General features: G+C 41.6%; 1 protein-coding gene across 5 annotated transcripts in view; it reads left to right on the top strand.

The window, feature by feature from the left end:
• Positions 1-19312, top strand: part of LOC126259525 (protein SERAC1) — a 267082-nt gene that overhangs the window by 74306 nt on the left and 173464 nt on the right. For all 5 annotated transcript variants that reach the window (XM_049956403.1, XM_049956420.1, XM_049956412.1 and 2 more), the window contains one exon: positions 15059-15160. In XM_049956403.1, coding sequence (XP_049812360.1) covers positions 15059-15160 — 102 coding nt within the window. The remainder of the gene's footprint in view (positions 1-15058; positions 15161-19312) is intronic.

Here is a 19312-nt window from a genome sequence, read left to right as displayed (position 1 = left end):
ATGCAATGTACTTTGTGGATAGCCCTCGTACTTTCACCCACACCATGCTCTAGATTTGGTACCTCTTCCACTTTTTTCTCTATTTCTGTCACTTTTGAATCTACATTTTTATTTACTTTTACCAGTTTTTTCTCTACTACTACTACTACTACTACTGCACACTTGGTTTCTACCTCTGTTTCTAAATCATTTCTAATGGGATCGATTTGGTTCTCAAGTTTAACTCTACTTTCAGCACATTGTTTATCGAAAACCTCCACCATCCTACTACGGTCATCACAAAGTTTCTCTCTCTCTTCTACACATTTACTACTTGACGTTAATTTCTCATTAGTATTATCACAATCTTTAACTACTGCATCAAACGTCTTATTTAATTCTGAAATATTAGCTCTAACTACCTTAAATTCCTTTTTAATTTCTTTCTTCAGTTCATTTTTTAAGCTAATCATGTCAGTTCTAATGCTATCCATTTTGTTTTCCACCCTGCTAAAGTCTTTTTTCATACTACTAATGTTATTATCCATCCTACTAATGTCTCCTTTCACACTACTTTCCATCCTATTCATATTACTTTCCATCCTATTCATTATATTACTTCCCATGTTACTCATTATTTGCCTTAACATTGTTGTAAAATTTTCATCTGTCGTACACTTTTTCCCTTGTTGACTTTCACTACTAACCTTAACAACCTCTTCCACTTCAGGACTGATTTCCTCCATTTTGCTCTTTACAATGGGACTTTCATCCCCATCCTTCAAAGTTACATTTATGTTTGATTTAGAATAGTCACCATCTACAGAACCAGTCACACTTGCGTCCTCCTGGTCATTTAACAACTTAACCTGTACAGCTTTGTTGTCTGTCACACTGTCTTGTTCATTAAAGTCACTCATTATGGATCACTTAATACAAAACAGCTTTTGCAATGAATTACCTTGTTTTTAATTACTGGTCTGCAGCTGTGGTTGTCCTCTTGGTCCATCGTCTGCTGCGCATTGTATTTCTCTTGGTGATGTGTCTTGTTTATCTCTGGTCCACTGTGTTTCACCTGCGTGCTGCTTGGCTGCTCCTGTACTCAAGGGCTGCTTCCCTAGAACCTGCTCGTGGATTGGCTGCTGCACCTTCGTCGTTATGAAATCCCAGCGCTGATTGGCAATAGCATATCTTCTCTTCACTATCGATTTTTTGTGAGTTCTACTTTATTGTCCTTATCTACAATAATCCTCACCCAGGGCACCACATGCGTGCCATCTGGTTTTATTTATTTCATTTGTTGATTGTTGATTGTCCTCGGTGTCTTCGTACTGTGTTGCTACACTGGCTGAAAAATGGGTTGTGGATTCCGACACTGACTACTTTAAATGATGTAGCCGATAGATTCACAGTTACGTTTTTACAGTACTTTAATTTTAATTTTGCACAATCTCCCAATAATACACAGTTATATGTGTATGGCCAATGCACTATTGCTTAAACTTTCCATAAGCCTCATTAATAGTTTGCAAATGAAACTCCACATACTGTTACAATAGTTTCTTGTTGAACATCTATGAGCAGTAAAACCTAACCACAAAGTTCAAAGTTCTTGAAGAATAATCAGGTACATATGGAGCAGTCACTTTCACTGGTTTTTACAAACTACCTAATTGTTTAACACTTATTTCATGATTAATTTGAAGCATTGTTGTTATAATAACAAGCTCAGTTTTCTCGCCTGAAACTCTGCCGTGGACTGACTGTCTTGTGACCAAAAATCAGACCCTTATACATCCTTACAATAATAGGGGCCAAAACTACACATTGTTCAGAGTTAAATTTACAGAAATTACAATTAAAACGTAACTCATTAAATTAACTGAATACATCGAAAAATTCATTCCTTTTAACACTTTCTTCTACTACAAGAGTTCGGCCGAATTATTTGTTTAAAACTGAAATTAACAAATATTAGTACACAAACAATACTTTGAACAAAACTGTTAATTACATTGGAATTAATTAAGGGCTGGCTTTGCTAACATGTTTCTGACTAGAGCCAAATAGATATTTTAAGAATACTAGCATTTCATCGTGTAAATGTTTACAATTATTACATAATTTGTATTTGATATTAATATAATAGAGGGAAACATTCCACGTGGGAAAAATATATCTAAAAACAAAGATGATGTGACTTACCAAACGAAAGCGCTGGCAGGTTGATAGACACTCAAACAAACACAAACATGACACAAAATTCAAGCTTTCGCAACAAACTGTTGCCTCATCAGTAAAGAGCGAAGGAGAGGGAAAGACGAAAGGATGTGGGTTTTAAGGGAGAGGGTACAACAAACTGTTGCCTCATCAGGAAAGAGGGAAGGAGAGGGAAAGACGAAAGGATGTGGGTTTTAAGGGAGAGGGTAAGGAGTCATTCCAATCCCGGGAGCGGAAAGACTTACCTTGGGGGAAAAAAGGACGGGTATACACTCACACACACACACACACACACACATCCATCCACACATATACAGACACAAGCAGACTGATGAGGCAACAGTTTGTTGTACCCTCTCCCTTAAAACCCACATCCTTTTGTCTTTCCCTCTCCTTCCCTCTTTCCGGATGAGGCAACAGTTTGTTGTGAAAGCTTGAATTTTGTGTCATGTTTGTGTTTGTTTGTGTGTCTATCGACCTGCCAGCGCTTTCGTTTGGTAAGTCACATCATCTTTGTTTTTAGATATATAATTTATATTTGTTTATGCATCAACAATAGAATTTAAGTTATGAAACAATTACTGATTTTGCCATATAATGAAAGATACTAACTAGTAATAGTCAAAATAAATCAGAAAATCAATTACATACATACATAAGTACAAAATTAGATCTGGTGTTACATTCTTTAAAACTGAAAAGCTGAGGGCCAGTCTTTCTCTATAATGAAAATGCAGATTATGCTCAAGTATGTTAATGGTAAATCATTGACATTGATTTGTTGTAGATCTTTATACATATTCTGAGCTCAAAGATAATCAGGTATCTTGAACAGAATGACCTCCTCAATGCCAACCAGCATGGATTCCAAAAACATCAGTCATGTGAAACCCAACTCGAACTTTTCTCAAATGACATTCTAAAAGCTTTGGATGAAGGCAGTCAGGTAGAATTTCTTGACTTCCGAAAAAGCATTGTCCTCTGTACTACACCTACCATTATTGTGAAAAGTACGATCATATGTGGTATCAAGTGAAATTTGTGATTGGATCGAGGGTTATTTGGTAGGGAGGATGCAGCATGTTATTTTGGATAGAGAGTAATTGTTAGATGTAGAGGATGGATGGATGGAGAGGTTTGTTTGGGCACCCAATGGCAACGTCTTCAGTGCCCGCTTGAGTTGAGTGTCAAGAAAATACCCAGAACATTAAGATAAAACAGAACATAAAACACAGGTAACAAAGGTTGGAAAACTATTTGCGTACCCACACCAAAGCATGGGACAAAGCATGGCGTCAGCAGTAAAACATGGACAGCACAGAAAGAAAGTGGTAGAAGGAGCTAAAACAATATAGCAGATGGTAGTGGCTGGCTGACCACAAGGAAAAAAAGGAGGAGCCAGCCACTCTGCAATACACTAAAACCTCTGGCCTAAAAAGCTTAGGCCATCCAGAAACATCGCAAAACTTTAAAACCCTAGTTACACTCGTCTCATCATCAGCTAAAATAGAGGGCAGATCCCCACCAATTTTTGCTTTTGGCCTTGCATTACAGTTTAAAATGCATTCTGTTAAAATGTGGCAGACAAAGATGTGCACACCACAAGCATCACAAAACAGGGGATCATCCTGCTGTAAGAGAAAGCTATGTGTGAGAGGACGGTGCCCAATCCGAAGATGCTTGAGGGTCACTTCATTCCACCTGAGCAACCAGCTGGAGGAACATCATGGCCGAGTTGTTGACTTCACCAGTCGCAGCTTATTGGCCATCACCGCCAGCCATTCTTCCTCCCACAACTGCATGCACTTCCTGTGGAGTGCAGAAATGACAGACTGCAAGGGAATAGGACACTGTGCCCAATCCTGCTCTCTGCAGGCCTCCTTGGCAGCCTGATCGGCCTTTTCATTGCCTCATATTCCAACATGACCTGGTACCCAGCAGAATGACACCTGCTTATCCCACTGTTGGAGCAAGTACAGTTGGTCATTTATCAGCTGGACCAACTCCTCAGCTGGGTACAGATTCTGCAATGATTGTAAGGCACTAAGGGAATTGGAGCAGATGAGAAACCGATTGCCCCAAATACAATTCATCTGCTCCAGTGCCTTCAGGATCACATGGAGCTCCACTGCAAAAATGGTATATTCAACAGCCAGGCGAATCATGGTGACATGATCAGGGAACACTACAGAACAGCCAAGGAAATTCCCTTGTTTTTGATCCATTAGTGTAAATGATGGTAAAACCGTGATGCACATCTAAAATGTTAAAAAACAGAGATTGGAATGTAAAATCTGGTGTACTATCTTTCTTAAAATTAGTCACATCTACAATAAGTCTGGGTCTCTGGAGGAGCTAACATGGAAATCAGCTCCAACCTCGACGTAAAATATTTAGACCAGCCATATCCATCTCAGAAAGGCAATCCTGTGTGCGAATCCCAAAGGGCCTTGATGCTTGTTGCCGGTTATGAAAAAGTTGTGCCAGAGGAAGCTGAGTAATGGTATGGTATGCAGGTGTGTATGGTGTGGACATAATTTTATATGCCTGGCACACCATTAGTAGCTGTCGCCACGTATGAAGAGGTGGTTAACCAGCCTCTGCACAGAGTCTTGGTATGGGGCTTGTTCTGAATGCCCCAGTGGCCAGCCTAATCCCTTCATGGTGCACAATGTCCAACATCTTTAAATAAGAAGGTCTTGCAGACCCATACACCATGCACCCATAATCGAGCTGAGATCGCACAAATGCCCTGTAAAACTGAAGCAGACAAGTCCTGTCTGTTCCCCATGTACTGTGGCTAAGACATTTTAAAATACTTAAGGCCTTAAATGACCGTTGTTTCAGGTCTCTAAGATGTGGTAACCACGTAAGCTTAGAGTCTAAAACGAGCCCCAGAAACCTCACTGTGTCTTTAAAAGTAAGGACAGTGTCCCTCATCCTCAACTCAGGAAAGGATAAAATCGAATGGGAACAGTGAAAAAGAACAGTCATGGACTTCTCAGTGGAAAACTTAAAACCACTCTATGTGCCCATTCATCCAAACATCGAAGAGTGAGTTGCAACTGTCGTGTTGTCGTGGCAAGGCTGGAGGAGGAGAAAAACACAGAGAAGTCATCTACAAACAAAGAACTCTGGACAGGACTTTGCACTGCTGACATAATGGTATTAATAGCTATGTCAAAGACAGTCACACTTAAAACGCTACCTTGAGGGACACCGTTCTCGTGCTCAAAGCAATCAGACAGGACGTCACCAACTCTGTATCTAAAATATCGTGGCGAGAAGAAAGACTGAATAAAAATGGGAAGACAGCCATGAAAACCCCATTTGTGAAGCTGCTCCAGGATGAGACACGTCCAAGTAATATTGTAAGCCTTCTCAGTGTCAAAAAATACACCTAGAAGGTGATGACGATGTAGGAAAGCTTGTTGTATAGTCATTGCCAGGAGGGCAAGGTTATCAAAGGTGGAACGAAACCTCCTGAACCCACACTGAAAGTGACTAAGAAGTTGCGGGGATTCTAAGATCCAGACAAGGCGGCGGTTGACCATCTGCTCTGAGGTCTTTCCCATGCAATTAGTGAGGGTAACACTACAGTAACTACTTGGGCATGTGCGGTCTTTCCCAGGTTTTAAAAAAGGAATTAAAACTGCCTCATGCCATGAGCCAGGAAAGCGGCCTGACGCCCAAATACCATTGAAAAGTACGAGGAGGATATCTTTGTTGCGCCTTGTCACGTGCTGTAGCATACTGTAATGGATCCTGTCATGACTAGGGGATGTGTTACAAGCCACAGACAATGCAGGATCCGGCTCCCACATGGAGAATGGGCAGTTGTAAACTTCATTAGAGGTGGACTAGAAGTCCAAATTACACCTCTCAGCAACTGCTCTATGGGGCTGGAAACCCAGACCTTGTCTGGCTGTTGCAGTAACTGTGGCAAAATACACTGCCATAGTGTGGACAATGTCTCATGGATGCGTGTGGAAAGTGCTGTTATTCATTACAGCAGCCATGGGGCACCTCCCTCCTCTCCCAGTAATTCTCCTGATGGTTTCCCACACAATGGAACTTTTGGTGGAATGATTAATGGTGTTCAAGAACTGTTGCCACGACCTCTTCTTCCTCTCTTGAATAATTTGGCGACATTTTGCCTTCACCACCCGAAAGGCTGCAATATTCTCAGCAGTTGACTGACTCTGGAACCTATGCAGAGCCACACACCTGCTCCTGATTGCAGAGCAGCATTTGGCACTCCACCAAGGGACAGGTTGCCTCTTCTGGTGGCCCATGGACTGTGGAATGGATGCCGCAGTGGCATGGTGGACCATTTTGGTAATATGATCCACCCGTGCTTTGATATTCGCACAGTGTTCGAACTGGGCCAACTGGCTATAAAGTGTCCAGTTGGCTCTACTGAGCACCCATCGTGGCGGTTTTCTTTCGGGGCCCACGGGCAGAAGTGAGTGCTCTGTCCCAAATTTAGCAAGTATGCACAGGGTGACAGGAGAAGCCTCTCAATTGCTCTACCCCTGAGACAGGTAATTACAGAGCCCCAAAGCACATTGTGGGCATTAAAATCATGACAGATGATGAATGGCTTGGAGAGCTGTGTAACAAGTCGCTGAGGGCCTCTTCATCAAGTGCATCATGTGGGGGCAAGTAAAGGGAACATATAGTCAATGGATGATGCATGTGCACAGACACAGCAACGGCTTGTAAAGTCGTCGTAAGTGAGAAAGGCAAGGAGTGGTAGTCCGTCCTGATGAAAATACCTATGCCTCCTATAGCTCTCTCTCCATGCAGGTCGTCGTTTTTGTGGAGTGTATAGCCTCGTAGCTCAGGGGTGTATGATGGATAGGAATAAGTCTCCTGGAGACACAGACTCAGTGGTTGACCCTGAGAGAGTGCACGAAGTTCCTCCACATGCATCCTGAACCCCTGTAAGTTCCACTTAAGTATGGGAGCCATCTATGACTGGGGTAGCACCTTCATCCTGTCTTTCCAACGGGCTGGGGAGACTGCAGCAGGTGGAGAGGCAGTCGTGGGGCGAGATGATTGCCCCACACATACGTCATACTCCATCATTCTGGGGAAGAGTATAATGTAAAATGACATCGACATGGTCAGATGGTTTATCACATGATTTGACCTGCTGTTGCTGCTTTATAGGAGCTTTTTGCGGTTTGGTGGGCTTTGGTGGAACCGACATGGGAGTGGTAATGGGCATCTGAACAGCCTCAGTTGTTGGAGGTGCCAGGGGCTGGCCCAAGTTGGACACTATACCTTTCTCTGCCATTTGGGTAGAGGCTACAGGCTCTGAAACACTCGCTGTCTTGCAAGTGCACTGACATCTGCAGGTGTTAGTGCCAACACCACCACCTCTGCCTGTGTAGAGGCATTCACTTTTGGAGTGGGCTTCTGAACCAATGATGCAAAAGATGTAGCAAATGTGGGAGGTTGCATCAACTTGTAGATCTTTTTGGCCTCACCGTAGGGGATACGCTTGGTTGCTTTTATTTCCTGGACTTTGCATTCGTGTAAAAAGGTTCAGCAGTCCCTACTCCAAACACAGTGGTTTCCAGAGCAAATGATACATTTGGCTGGAGACAAGCAACCAACTCCTTCATGAGCGGCCTTACCACAGTTGCCACAAGTCGCTTCACCTTTACACCCTAAGGTGGTGTGCCCAAAACACTGACATTTAAAACAGCACATTGGGGTTGGGAAATAAAACCTCACACTAAGGCGAAGGAAGCCACCCTTAACATGCTCAGGAAGTTTTGTGCTACTTAAAGTCAGAATAAAGGAGTCGGATTTTATAAGACTGCCATCAACCCTCTTCATGATATGTTGCATGTCAGCTATACCTTCCGGTGCCCACTCATGTTGCAGTTCCTCCTTGAGAATGTCAACTAGATCCCAGCATGTCACAACACCTTTGCTTTAATTCAAGGTGCTGTGCAGGTCAGTGTCTATGGCATATTCCCCAAGGCATTTAGCAGTTTGGAGGTTAGCTGCTTGCTGGGAATTGGAAGTTTCCACTAGCAAGGTCCCATTGCACAAGTGCTTCACCAATTTTAAGGATCCACAGATTCCCTCCAAACCCTTTTGTACGTAGAAGGGTGAAACCTTCTCGAAACTACCCTCTTTCCATTTCACTACAAGAAATGCATTCTGAGGACTAGAGTGCATTCTGTTACTAAAGACTGGAATTGTCAAAGAAGCGCCGGAGTCAGGGGGACTGACTACACAAGCACTCTTGATAGACTGGGTGTTAGAACCTTCCAGCATCCCACCCTTTCCACTGGGAGGAGGAAAAAAAGATTTCGAAGGATCCATTTTGGTCCCACAAGCAGCTAGGGAAGTAAGGGTCCATTCGGACAGAGCCCCGCATGCCTGAGTAAGCCTTATACAACTGAGGTGCGGCAGGTTCCACAGAGGTTGCCCGCTAATGACTGTCCTACCTCAACAGCCATGCGTCTCATCAGTGCACAGCACACCTTGAGGTTGAGGTTTTTTTTTTATAGAGGTTTATTCCATCCTCGCAATCCGGGTGGTCAAGCCAAGATCCCCATCCCCTGCGACATACAAAGTTCCACCGCCGCGCCGCACAGCGGTTGCTGAAACATGCCCAGAGCTTACAGTGACTGGGGCCTGGCAGCGCTTACCAGTCCCCCTGGGATTTCCAAATGAATGCTGAGCCCCTGGGGGTGTAGAAGCAACTTCAGGTGTGCCCCAGGGAAGTGTGTTGGGACCCTTGCTGTTCATGTTGTATATTAATGACCTTGCAGACAATTTGATAGTAATCTCAGACCTCAGATTTTTTGCAGATAATGCAGTTACCTGTGATGAAGTACTATCTGAAAGAAACTGCGTAAATATTCAGTCAGATATTGATAAGATTTCAAAGTCTTGCAAAGGTTGGCAAATTGCTTGAACTGTTCAAAAATGTAAACTTGTGCTCTTCACTAAACAAAAAAAAAAAAAAAAAGAAAAGAAAAAACATAGTACCCTATGACCATAATATCAGTGAGTCATTGTTGGAGTTGGCCAACTCATCAGATACCTGGGTGTAACAATTAATAGAGGTATGAAGTCTAATGATCACATATGCTCAGCAGGTGGTAGACTTCTGTTTATTGGTAGAATACTGGGGAAGTGCAATCAGTCTACAGAGGAGACTGTTGACGAATCACTCATGTGACCAGTTCCAGTGTATCACTTAAGTATGTAGGATCCTTATATGTAGGACAAACAGGGGATACTGAATGTATACAGAGAAGGGCAGCACAAATGGTCACAGGTCTGTTTGATCCATAGGAGAGTGACAGAGAGATACTGAAGAAACTGAACTGAAGACTTTTGAAGATAGAAATAAACTATCCTGAGAAAGACTATTAACAAAGTTTTAAGAACTGGCTTTAAATGATGACTAGGAATATACTACAGTCCCCTAATTATCTCTCAACAGGGATCGTGAAGATAAGATCAGAATAATTACTGCATGCACAGAGGCTTTCAAACGATCATTCTTTGTGCATGCCATACGTGAATGGAATGGGAAGAAGCCCTAATAGCTGGTACAACAGGATATACCCCCGGCCTTTGCTTCCTGGTGGTTTGAAGAGTATAGATGTAGATTTTTGTATCATTGCCAGCATGGGAGGAGAGGAGGCATAGCTGCACTCCTTACCAGCTGATGTTACTTCTTCATGAATGGCCTGCTGCAATGGCCTGGTGTGATTCTACAAGGGTAAAAGAGTTGGCAGCATATATGTGACAGGCAGATAACGTGGTGCAACAGTTGCTAGAAGTGGCCTGAGCAGTGGGAGTGGTTCTGTGTGCATGGGAGTGGTTCTGTGTATGTGAGTTCCAATACCCCAGCCCACTTGTCTTTGTGCTTACATGTGGGCTAACAGGGATTCAGTTGTACCTGTGAGTGGGCAGTAGAGGTGGCACAGGGCTATCTATGGCTGGCAGCATAGTTTGTGGTTGCATGGGTGTCAGATATCTGGATTGGAGGCAATGGCAGCAGAGGAATTGGTTATAAATGCAGTTCCAGCCAGAGTTGATCTCAGTGGTGGGTGATCCTTTGGGCCCACCTTGCTTGTCAGATGAATATGCATGCCTAGGCACAGGTACTGTGTGCACAGACAGACATGTACTTGGGATGGGCATTCTGCATAGGATGCAGAAAGTCTACCAGGGATTGATGCCTGTAGCCTGGCAGTATTTCAGCCAGAGAGGGCACAGTTGGGCGACCAGTGATAGCATCCATGCCACAAAAGGTATGTGGGAGAGTGTGTCCATCACAAGCAGCCACATTGCTCTATGCCCTCAAGTGGTCTTGCAGAATCAATGTTCTGTCTCTTGCTCAGTGGCAGCATTCGTACCAAGCCAAGGTATGTGCTGTTGCTCTAACAACTCTATGTGTATCACGTCCACAGTTTGTGGTCTAGTGGCTAGCATTGCTACCTGTGGATCATGGGGTCCCAGGTTTGGTTACTGTCTGGGGTGGGGATTTTCTCTGCCCGGATACTGGGTGTTTGTGTTGCCTCATCATTTCATCATCATTCAGGAAAATGGCAAGACTAGACATTGAACAGATTAGGAATCTGTAAAGGTGCATGCTGGCCAGACATCGCTGGCTGAGTGCTGGCACTTGGCAGGTCACATATTGTTGCATGTTTCATCAGTTTAGGCAGGTGCTCTTAGTCCAGGCGCATCGACATTGTTCTTTATGATCCCTGTTGCCCTTGGCAATCCATCTTCTCTTTGGTGATGTATTAAGGAGTCATCCTGTGGAGTATTTATTTAAATGGCTGATGACTGCTGTATTTAGCTTATGTGGTGACGTTTTGACTGCTTGAGCAACATCTGTTCTAGACCTATTACTCCATACAGCTACATCTAACACCTCCACCTTAACACTCCCTTATTATATTGGTTAGGAAATGAGACACTTAAAGTAGTAAAGGAGTTTTGCTATTTGGGGAGCAAAATAACTGATGACGGTTGAATTAGAGAGGCTATAAAATGTAGACTGGCAATGGCAAGGAAAGCGTTTCTGAAGAAGAGAAATTTGTTAACATTGAGTATAGATTTAAGTGTCAGGAAGTCGTTTCTGAAAGTATTTGTATGGAGTGTAGCTATGTATGGAAGTGAAACATGGACGGTAAATAGTTTGGACAAGAAGAGAATAGAAGCTTTCTAAATGTGGTGCTACAGAAGAATGCTGAAGATTAGATGGGTAGATCATGTGATTAATGAGGAGGTATTGAATAGAATTGGGGAGAAGAGGAGTTTGCGGCACAACTTGACTAGAAGAAGGGACCGGTTGGTAGGACATGTTCTGAGGCATCAAGGGATCACCAATTTAGTATTGGAGGGCAGCAAGGAGGGTAAAAATCGTAGAGGGAGACCAAGAGAAGCAGATTCAGAAGGATGTAAGTTGCAGTGGGTACAGGGAGATGAAGAAGCTTGCACAGGATAGAGTAGCATGGAGAGCTGCATCAAACCAGTGTCTGGACTGAAGACCACAACAACAACATTATATTGGTGTAGATGTTCAACCTTGCAACTCGTTTGATTTACCTCAGGGTCAAGCTATGCTGTGTCCTGTTCTTCTTTGGCATTGAACTTCTTTCTTCTGTGCAGATTCCTATAAGTGAATTGGCTGTAAAACCAGACACTACTTCTCTACTTAAATAGCATGTAGATTGGTTCCAATTAACTCTGTGTATAGTCACAAATATCCATAAACAGTTACATGTTACATGAGGAGTTTGTACTCCTTGTACCAACTAATATTACTGTCTCAAAGACCTCTCTTTAACATGCCAAACAATGGAAAATCCAAATGTAACAATCTTGTGAAAAGGAAAATTACTACTCACTGTGTAGTGGAGATGCTGAGTTGCAGACAGTCATAACAAAAATACTGTCACAAATACAGCTTTTGGCCAGTAAAGCCTTCATCAAAATTAGGCAGCAAACACACACGTCCACAAACACACAAACACACACATGAGTGCAGTCTCAGGCAGCTGAGGCGAGACTGTGAGGAGCAGCACCGGTGCATGATGGGAGTGGCAACTGGGTGGGGGTAAGGAGGAGGCTGTGACGGGGAGGGGGAGGGATAGTAGGGTATGTGTGGTGGACATTAATGTGTTGTTGGGGAGTGTGGAGGGACGAGGTGGAAAGAGGGTAGGGCAGCTATGTGCAGTCGGGTGGTTAGATGGTGGGAGCAGAGAGGTGGGGAGGGGGGATAGTGGAAAAGGAGAGAAGTAAAAATACTGGTGTGATGAGGAATGAGGGCTGTGTAGTGCTGGAATGGGAACAGAGCAGGGGCGGGATGGAAGAGGACAATGACTAATGAAGGTTGATGCCAGGAGGATTGTGGGAACATAGGATATATTACAGGGAAGTTCCCACCTGTGAAGATCAGAAAAGCTGGTGTTGGTGGGAAGGATCCATATGGCACAGGCTACGAAGCGTCATTGAATTGAAAGATGCCATGTTTGGCAGCGTGCTCAGCAACAAGGTGGTCCACTTGTTTCTTGGCCACAGTTTGTCGGTGGCCATTCATGCCCACAGGTTGTCAAAGCCACAGTGCTATGAGGGGAAACTCGTAATGCAGTACCATCCAGGACTGGAGCAACTGAACTATGTTCTCTGCCAGGGTTTCAACTAACTCTCCGCTGCTCCTAACCCCTTTACGTCATGCCTCATACCCCTGTAATAGACCTAGATGCAAGACCTGTCCTATAAATCCTCCCAACACCATCTACTCCAGTCCGGTCACAAACGTCAGCTATCCCATGAAAGGCATGTGATCTACAAGCTAAGCTGCAACCACTGTACAGCATTCTATGTGGTCATGACAACCAACAATCTGTCTGTGCATATGAATGCCCATCAACAAACTGTGGGCAGGAAACAAGTGGACCACCCTGTTGCTGAGCACGCTGCCAGACATTACAGACTTCATTTCAATGACTGCCTCACAATCTGTGCCATATGGATCCCTCGCACCAACATCAACTTTTCTGAATTAACCAGGTAAGGAACTATCCCTGCAATATATCCTATGTTCCCGTAACCCTCCTGGTCTCAACCTTCGTTACTCATCAGCACTACACAGCCCTCATTCCTCCATCACACCCTGTCTTTTTACTTCCCGTAACCCTCCTGGTCTCAACCTTCGTTACTCATCAGCACTACACAGCCCTCATTCCTCCATCACACCCTGTCTTTTTACTTCTCTCATTTTCCACTATTGCCCCCTCCCCACCTCTCCACTCCCTCTGTCTAACCTCCCAACTGTACATAGCTGCCCTATCCTCTTTCCACCTTGTCCCTCCATTGTTCCCAACAGCAAGTCACTGCCCGCCACGCCTACCCTACTATCCCTCCCCCTCCCTGCCCAGCCTCCTCCTTACCCCCACCTAGTTGCCACACCAATCATGCACTGGCGCCGCTTCTCGCAGTGTGGTCTCAGTTGCCTGAGATTCAGTCGTGTGTGTGAGTTACATTTGCGTAAGTGTGTATGTTTGTGTTTACCATCTAATTCTGATGAAGGCCTCACTGGCCGAAAGCCATATTTGTTGTGCCTATCTGCAACTGAGCATCTCCACTATGTGGTGAGTAGCAACTTTCCTTTTCGCAATACTGTCTCTTTAACATGCTTGTCAATAGCATAAAACAACAATTGGCTGTATACATTGTATTTATCTTCCTTGATGCTGGATATCTTCCGTGATACCAGAGTTACTTCATTCCTTCTTGCTCCATGGAGATTACAAATACTCTCCAGCAGGTAGACCCTGTACCTGACGAGTAATACTTTCCGACAGTATGTGGCCTGATGTTTACAAAGTAATTGTCATCTCACACTTCTTTCCCGTGAACTCTACATTTGATGTACGTGATACATGTCCTTCCATGAATGGCATGGACCACTACAAGTGCATTCAGTTTACAAGTGAAGTACCCACCGACATTTTTAAAAATAAAATTATGGATAGAATTTACAATTTTAAAAATATGTTGTAACTATAAAAATAATCAATATGTATATACTTGAAATATCTCTTGTATGAGATATTATTGAAACTTTTGATGTCTCTGAATTATAAAACTAGCTTAAGTTTCACGTTACGTTCAGTCATAGCCCACTTTTCTTGTTGCTCATCTGTCACGGACACTTTATTTGTTTTTCCACTCATCTCTCACTTCCCTTCATAAGTAGTCTTCTTTGACACTGATCACTTTTATTTTCTTTTGTTACTGGGGCATTTCATACATTTGGATTGTTCTTCATATATATTTTTACTAGGTGAGATCATCTTTTGATATGCGTACTCAGGTAAGTAAATGAGGTTTATTAACATTCTCAAACCATGCTTTTCTCTTTTCTCCATGGCTTACCTGTTGTTGTACACAGTCTCTCTCTCTCTCTCTCTCTCTCTCTCTCTCTCTCTCTCTCTCTCTCTCAGCCCCCCCCCCCCTCGCTGTCATCCTTCCTCACCGTTCTATCTGAATCTTGTATGATGGAGTCTAGCTGTATTATGTCATGTAACATCTCCATTTCATCATTTTCTCCCAAAAAATTTGCTTTCTTTTGTTTGTGTTTTCCAAGTTCTGATAACTTTATCATTAGATTTAAATCTATGAATATATTAAAACTTTTTTAACTGATTTAACAAGAATGAGATCTCCAATGCAAAACACAAAGATTTCATGAAAAACTACGTTAGTTCTCCCTCGCACAAGAAAAGAATCAGTTTTCAATTAAGAATTTTATCTTTCTGTTTTATCTAACAAATTTGTTTTGTTCTGTCCTTGAAATAAGGATGTAATTGACAGGTTGAAGCAGTTACTAATATCTCTGGACAATAAAAGTAATCACCACTGTTTGAGATACTTGATGGCAAAGACACTGCCAGAGTATCAGGTAAGTTATTTTAATAAAATATCTAAGAATACTTACTGTTAAATAGTCTCTATTATGTAATGCAGTAATGTTGTTGACTGAATGGTATCAGAAACATTGTTTTGGTTAAATGTAGATACAGGAGACACAAATTGGAACACAAGTTATGTATCCAGTCAGAAGCAATGTGTAAAGCATATTGAATTTTATATGTGGTCACATAAGCTTTCAGTTTTTTTCAGTTCTTACTCCATATCTGAAATTTTAGTGGATAGGAATTCAAGGCCTATGTTAATGTGAAACAGCATGTATATCCATTATATCTCTCCATTAGATTTTGTGGAATAGTCTCTAAAATTTAATTTTGATAGATGCTTTTCTTTTCTCTGTTTTCAAAAGTCTACTATCACCACCTACACAAGGGATTCTACTTCAGAGTCATTTTATCAGAACAAAAGTTTATACCTTTTTATATTCCATGTAGCCTGTTACCTCCTCTTCAACCCTCTAAATTTCTGAAATTTTAAACATTTTTATCGGCTATGATACAGCAACTGTACGCTATTTAAATACAGGATATATATACAGCCACATCAGTTGCACAAAATTTTTTTGTCAATTGACCATGGTTTCAATTGCACTAGGGCAATCTTCATCAGAATAAAAAATTACATGGAATTGCACCATGATTGAAAACATCTGAGCAAAAGTGCTCTCATGAAACAGAAATGTCACATGAATAAAAACTAAAATTGAAATATAACATGATTGTCAACTAGATAAAATACTCCATAGAATACAATTACATCTCCAAGGTCGCTTAGGGCCAAGAGCAGCATAAGATAGCCGCTACCATCAGACTAGTCTAATCCTCTAAATTTATCTTCGGTACATACATTGAATCATTGTGCTCTTTCTTTAAGTCTGTCAATACATATTAGCAACCTGTCCCGGCATCAAAAGAGTAGTAGCAAGTGTCTACAGTCAAATATCTTATCTGATATAATGGTAATAAATTATGTCTCTAGCCTTTCTCATGAATCGGTGTACCTATTACTGAAAACTGTATCAAAATCCAAACAGTAGTTCCTGATGTTAGCATTCACTCAGTGAAGGACTTCAGTTTATAGTACGCGTATAGATTGTATAGATTCGGGTCAAGCTTCATTGCTCTCTGGAGTTACGATGGCTGTTTACTTTATTGCTTTTCCCACCAGATACTCTTTACAGCTAACCAAGCTTCCATTGCTCTCTGGAGTTGCGATGGCTGTTTACTTTATTGCTTTTCCCACCAGATACTCTTTATAGCTGACCAAGCTTCCATTCCCTTTGAGATGTCACTCCAAATGCCTGTTAAGTATGGAATAGATACAATAATTTTATGAAAAGGAAAGTTATCACTCATCATATAGCAGAGACACTAAGTTGCAGATAGGCGTAACAAAAAGACTGCCACACACACACACACACACACACACACACACACACACACACACACACACACACACAAACGCAACTCACACATACATGACTGCAGTCTCTGGCAACTGATTGAGTGTGACTTCAGTTGCCAGAGGCTGCAGTCAGGTGTGTGAGAGAGTTGCATTTGTGTGTGTGTGTGTGTGTGTGTGTGGTCTATGTTTTATGAAGGCCTTGCTGGCCAAAAGGTTATTTGTGACAGCCTTTTTGTTGTGACTATCTGTGACTCAGCATGGTGAGTGGCAACTTTCCTTCTCATAATATTGTTACATTCCATCCTGGATTTTCCCTTGTTTGGACATATACAGTACATATATTACACTCTCTTCCTCTCAGTGAAAACTGTATCAAACTCCCAACATTAGTTTCTGTGATTAGCCTTCACATACAGAGAGAAAAATGTGGCAGGGGCTTTAATTTAGTAATGTGTATAGATATAGTTGAAACTGAGTCAAAGCCGGCCGGTGTGGCCGTGCGGTTAAAGGCGCTTCAGTCTGGAACCGCGTGACCGCTACGGTCGCAGGTTCGAATCCTGCCTCGGGCATGGATGTGTGTGATGTCCTTAGGTTAGTTAGGTTTAATTAGTTCTAAGTTCTAGGCGACTGATGACCTCAGAAGTTAAGTCGCATAGTGCTCAGAGCCAAACTGAGTCAAAAGCTATCTAAAAATGTATGAATTATAGCCTATTTGTATGCTGATAAATTTAGTGACTATCTTGTTATTACTGAGAGGAGGCTGACATTTATGTAATTTTTTGATGTCTTGCCTGTATTCTTTCTTGCCAAATATAATAAATATAAAATTGCCCCAGTTTTGGAAAATTGGTCCTCCACAGACATTCCATAAACACTTTTCAAATTTCTTTTGTATTCAGTTCCCCTGCATTTAACCATTTATACTGAAACACTATCATCTCCAGGCACCTTTCTATCCTCATACCTTGCCTTGATTTATACATCTCATCTGGAATTACATCTGTGATGTCTTTATTTTCATTATTAACTCCTTTGTTTCTTAATTTTTGTACTACATTAACTTTTACAGTAGTCTTGGAATGCTTGTAGAATTATCCCTTTGTTACTTGTTACTCTGTTGCCTGGGATTTTAACTTAATAATATAGGGCATCTACCCAACACAAGTTTCTGCTATGTTTTCTTTATGCTCATATTGTTTTCAGTGATTTCAAATGGTTCAAATAGCTCTGAGCACTATGGGACCTAACATCTATGGTCATCAGTCCCCTAGAACTTAGAACTACTTAAACCTAACTAACCTAAGGACATCACACAACACCCAGTCATCATGAGGCAGAAAAAATCCCTGACCCCGCCGGGAATCGAACCCGGGAACCCGGACGCGGGAATTCAGTTATTTCTCATAACATATTTTCATTGATTCTTCTAAAATGATCTCAAAAAAATTCTGAATGATTTTGTTTAATTTGACATATTCTGTCACATTCCTATTCCTGTTTACTCGAAACTGTTGCTTTAATAGCTGCCCCTGACTTTGTATATGGCACTTCATTTTCTGTTTGCATTAATATCTTTGTGAAATATTACCTCTTATGTCTAAAACTTTTTACCCTTCATTTCCTAAGATGTCAAGCTTGTTGCTTAATTTGATCTGGTGTACCTTTCTGCTGCTAACTAAATTGTGGTAATCTACATTTCAGACTTATTGTCTCTATTTTTACTCTGCATCTTAAGAATCTATGTTCACTCAAATTTCATAACTGGTTTTGGACCATCACATCCTGCAATTTCTAAATTGTTTGATAAAATATAATTAGTTTTTTTTAGTTCAATTTTCTCATTGTTATGTCCATTTTCTATTTATTTTATTCTGGAAGAATGAGTTAAGCATAAACATCTTGTTCTTATAAATTTCTACTAGGTGAAATCTTCATTATTTTTTTGTATCATACACAATGTTCCCTACAGAAGGACCAATCTATTGTTTTTATCGTACTATTGCATTTAAATCCCCATTATCAGTGTGAGAAGTGAGTTGCTGTGGGAAGGGAGTTGCTGTTACTTAATAGCTTGTGTAATATTTTGTATAGGTCCTCTACCCTCTAATCAGGAAGCAAGTGATTTGGTGCTTAGACTTGAGTGATATCCATAGAGTATCCTTGGTTTACTTTGAAAATAGTCTTGCTATTTTGGCTGACTTTTCTTCATTCCTTAAATATCTGTAATCTTATTTTTAATTTTCATGTTTATTACAATGCCAAGGCCTGAAATTCACCCCTCCCTCTTTCATATGCAGTTTATTGCCACAAATAATAAGGAATATAAGTTGTTGGATTTTAAGTTCCATACTTTTATTTGTTTAGCCGATATTTATACTATGAAGTGCAGATGCAGAATTACTTGGTCATGTCCTGAAGCCATTTCCTTTGTTCCCATAGTCCATAACTCCAAATATTCTTTCATCCAGGCCACAATCCCCTGCAACTTGCTTGTATCACTATCGCTACCGGCAACTTGAATCTCAGAACATAGAATCAACACACTGTTTAGGTGATGACTACTAGCCACCAGAGCACTTTGGTCTCCAGCAAATACAGTGAAACCCTGCTTTTACGCTTTTCAAGGGACTTCGAAAAGTGGTGTAAAATGCAGGAAAATGTAAAATGTGAGAAATAATGTTTTGAGCTGTAAAAGATATGTATAGGTTACCCCCTCACA

Source organism: Schistocerca nitens, chromosome 1, assembly GCF_023898315.1.
Source record: "Schistocerca nitens isolate TAMUIC-IGC-003100 chromosome 1, iqSchNite1.1, whole genome shotgun sequence".
Taxonomy (NCBI): Eukaryota; Metazoa; Arthropoda; class Insecta; order Orthoptera; family Acrididae; genus Schistocerca; species Schistocerca nitens.
The sequence above is the reverse complement of the archived record's forward strand: the minus strand, read 5'-3'. Positions and strand labels throughout refer to the sequence as shown.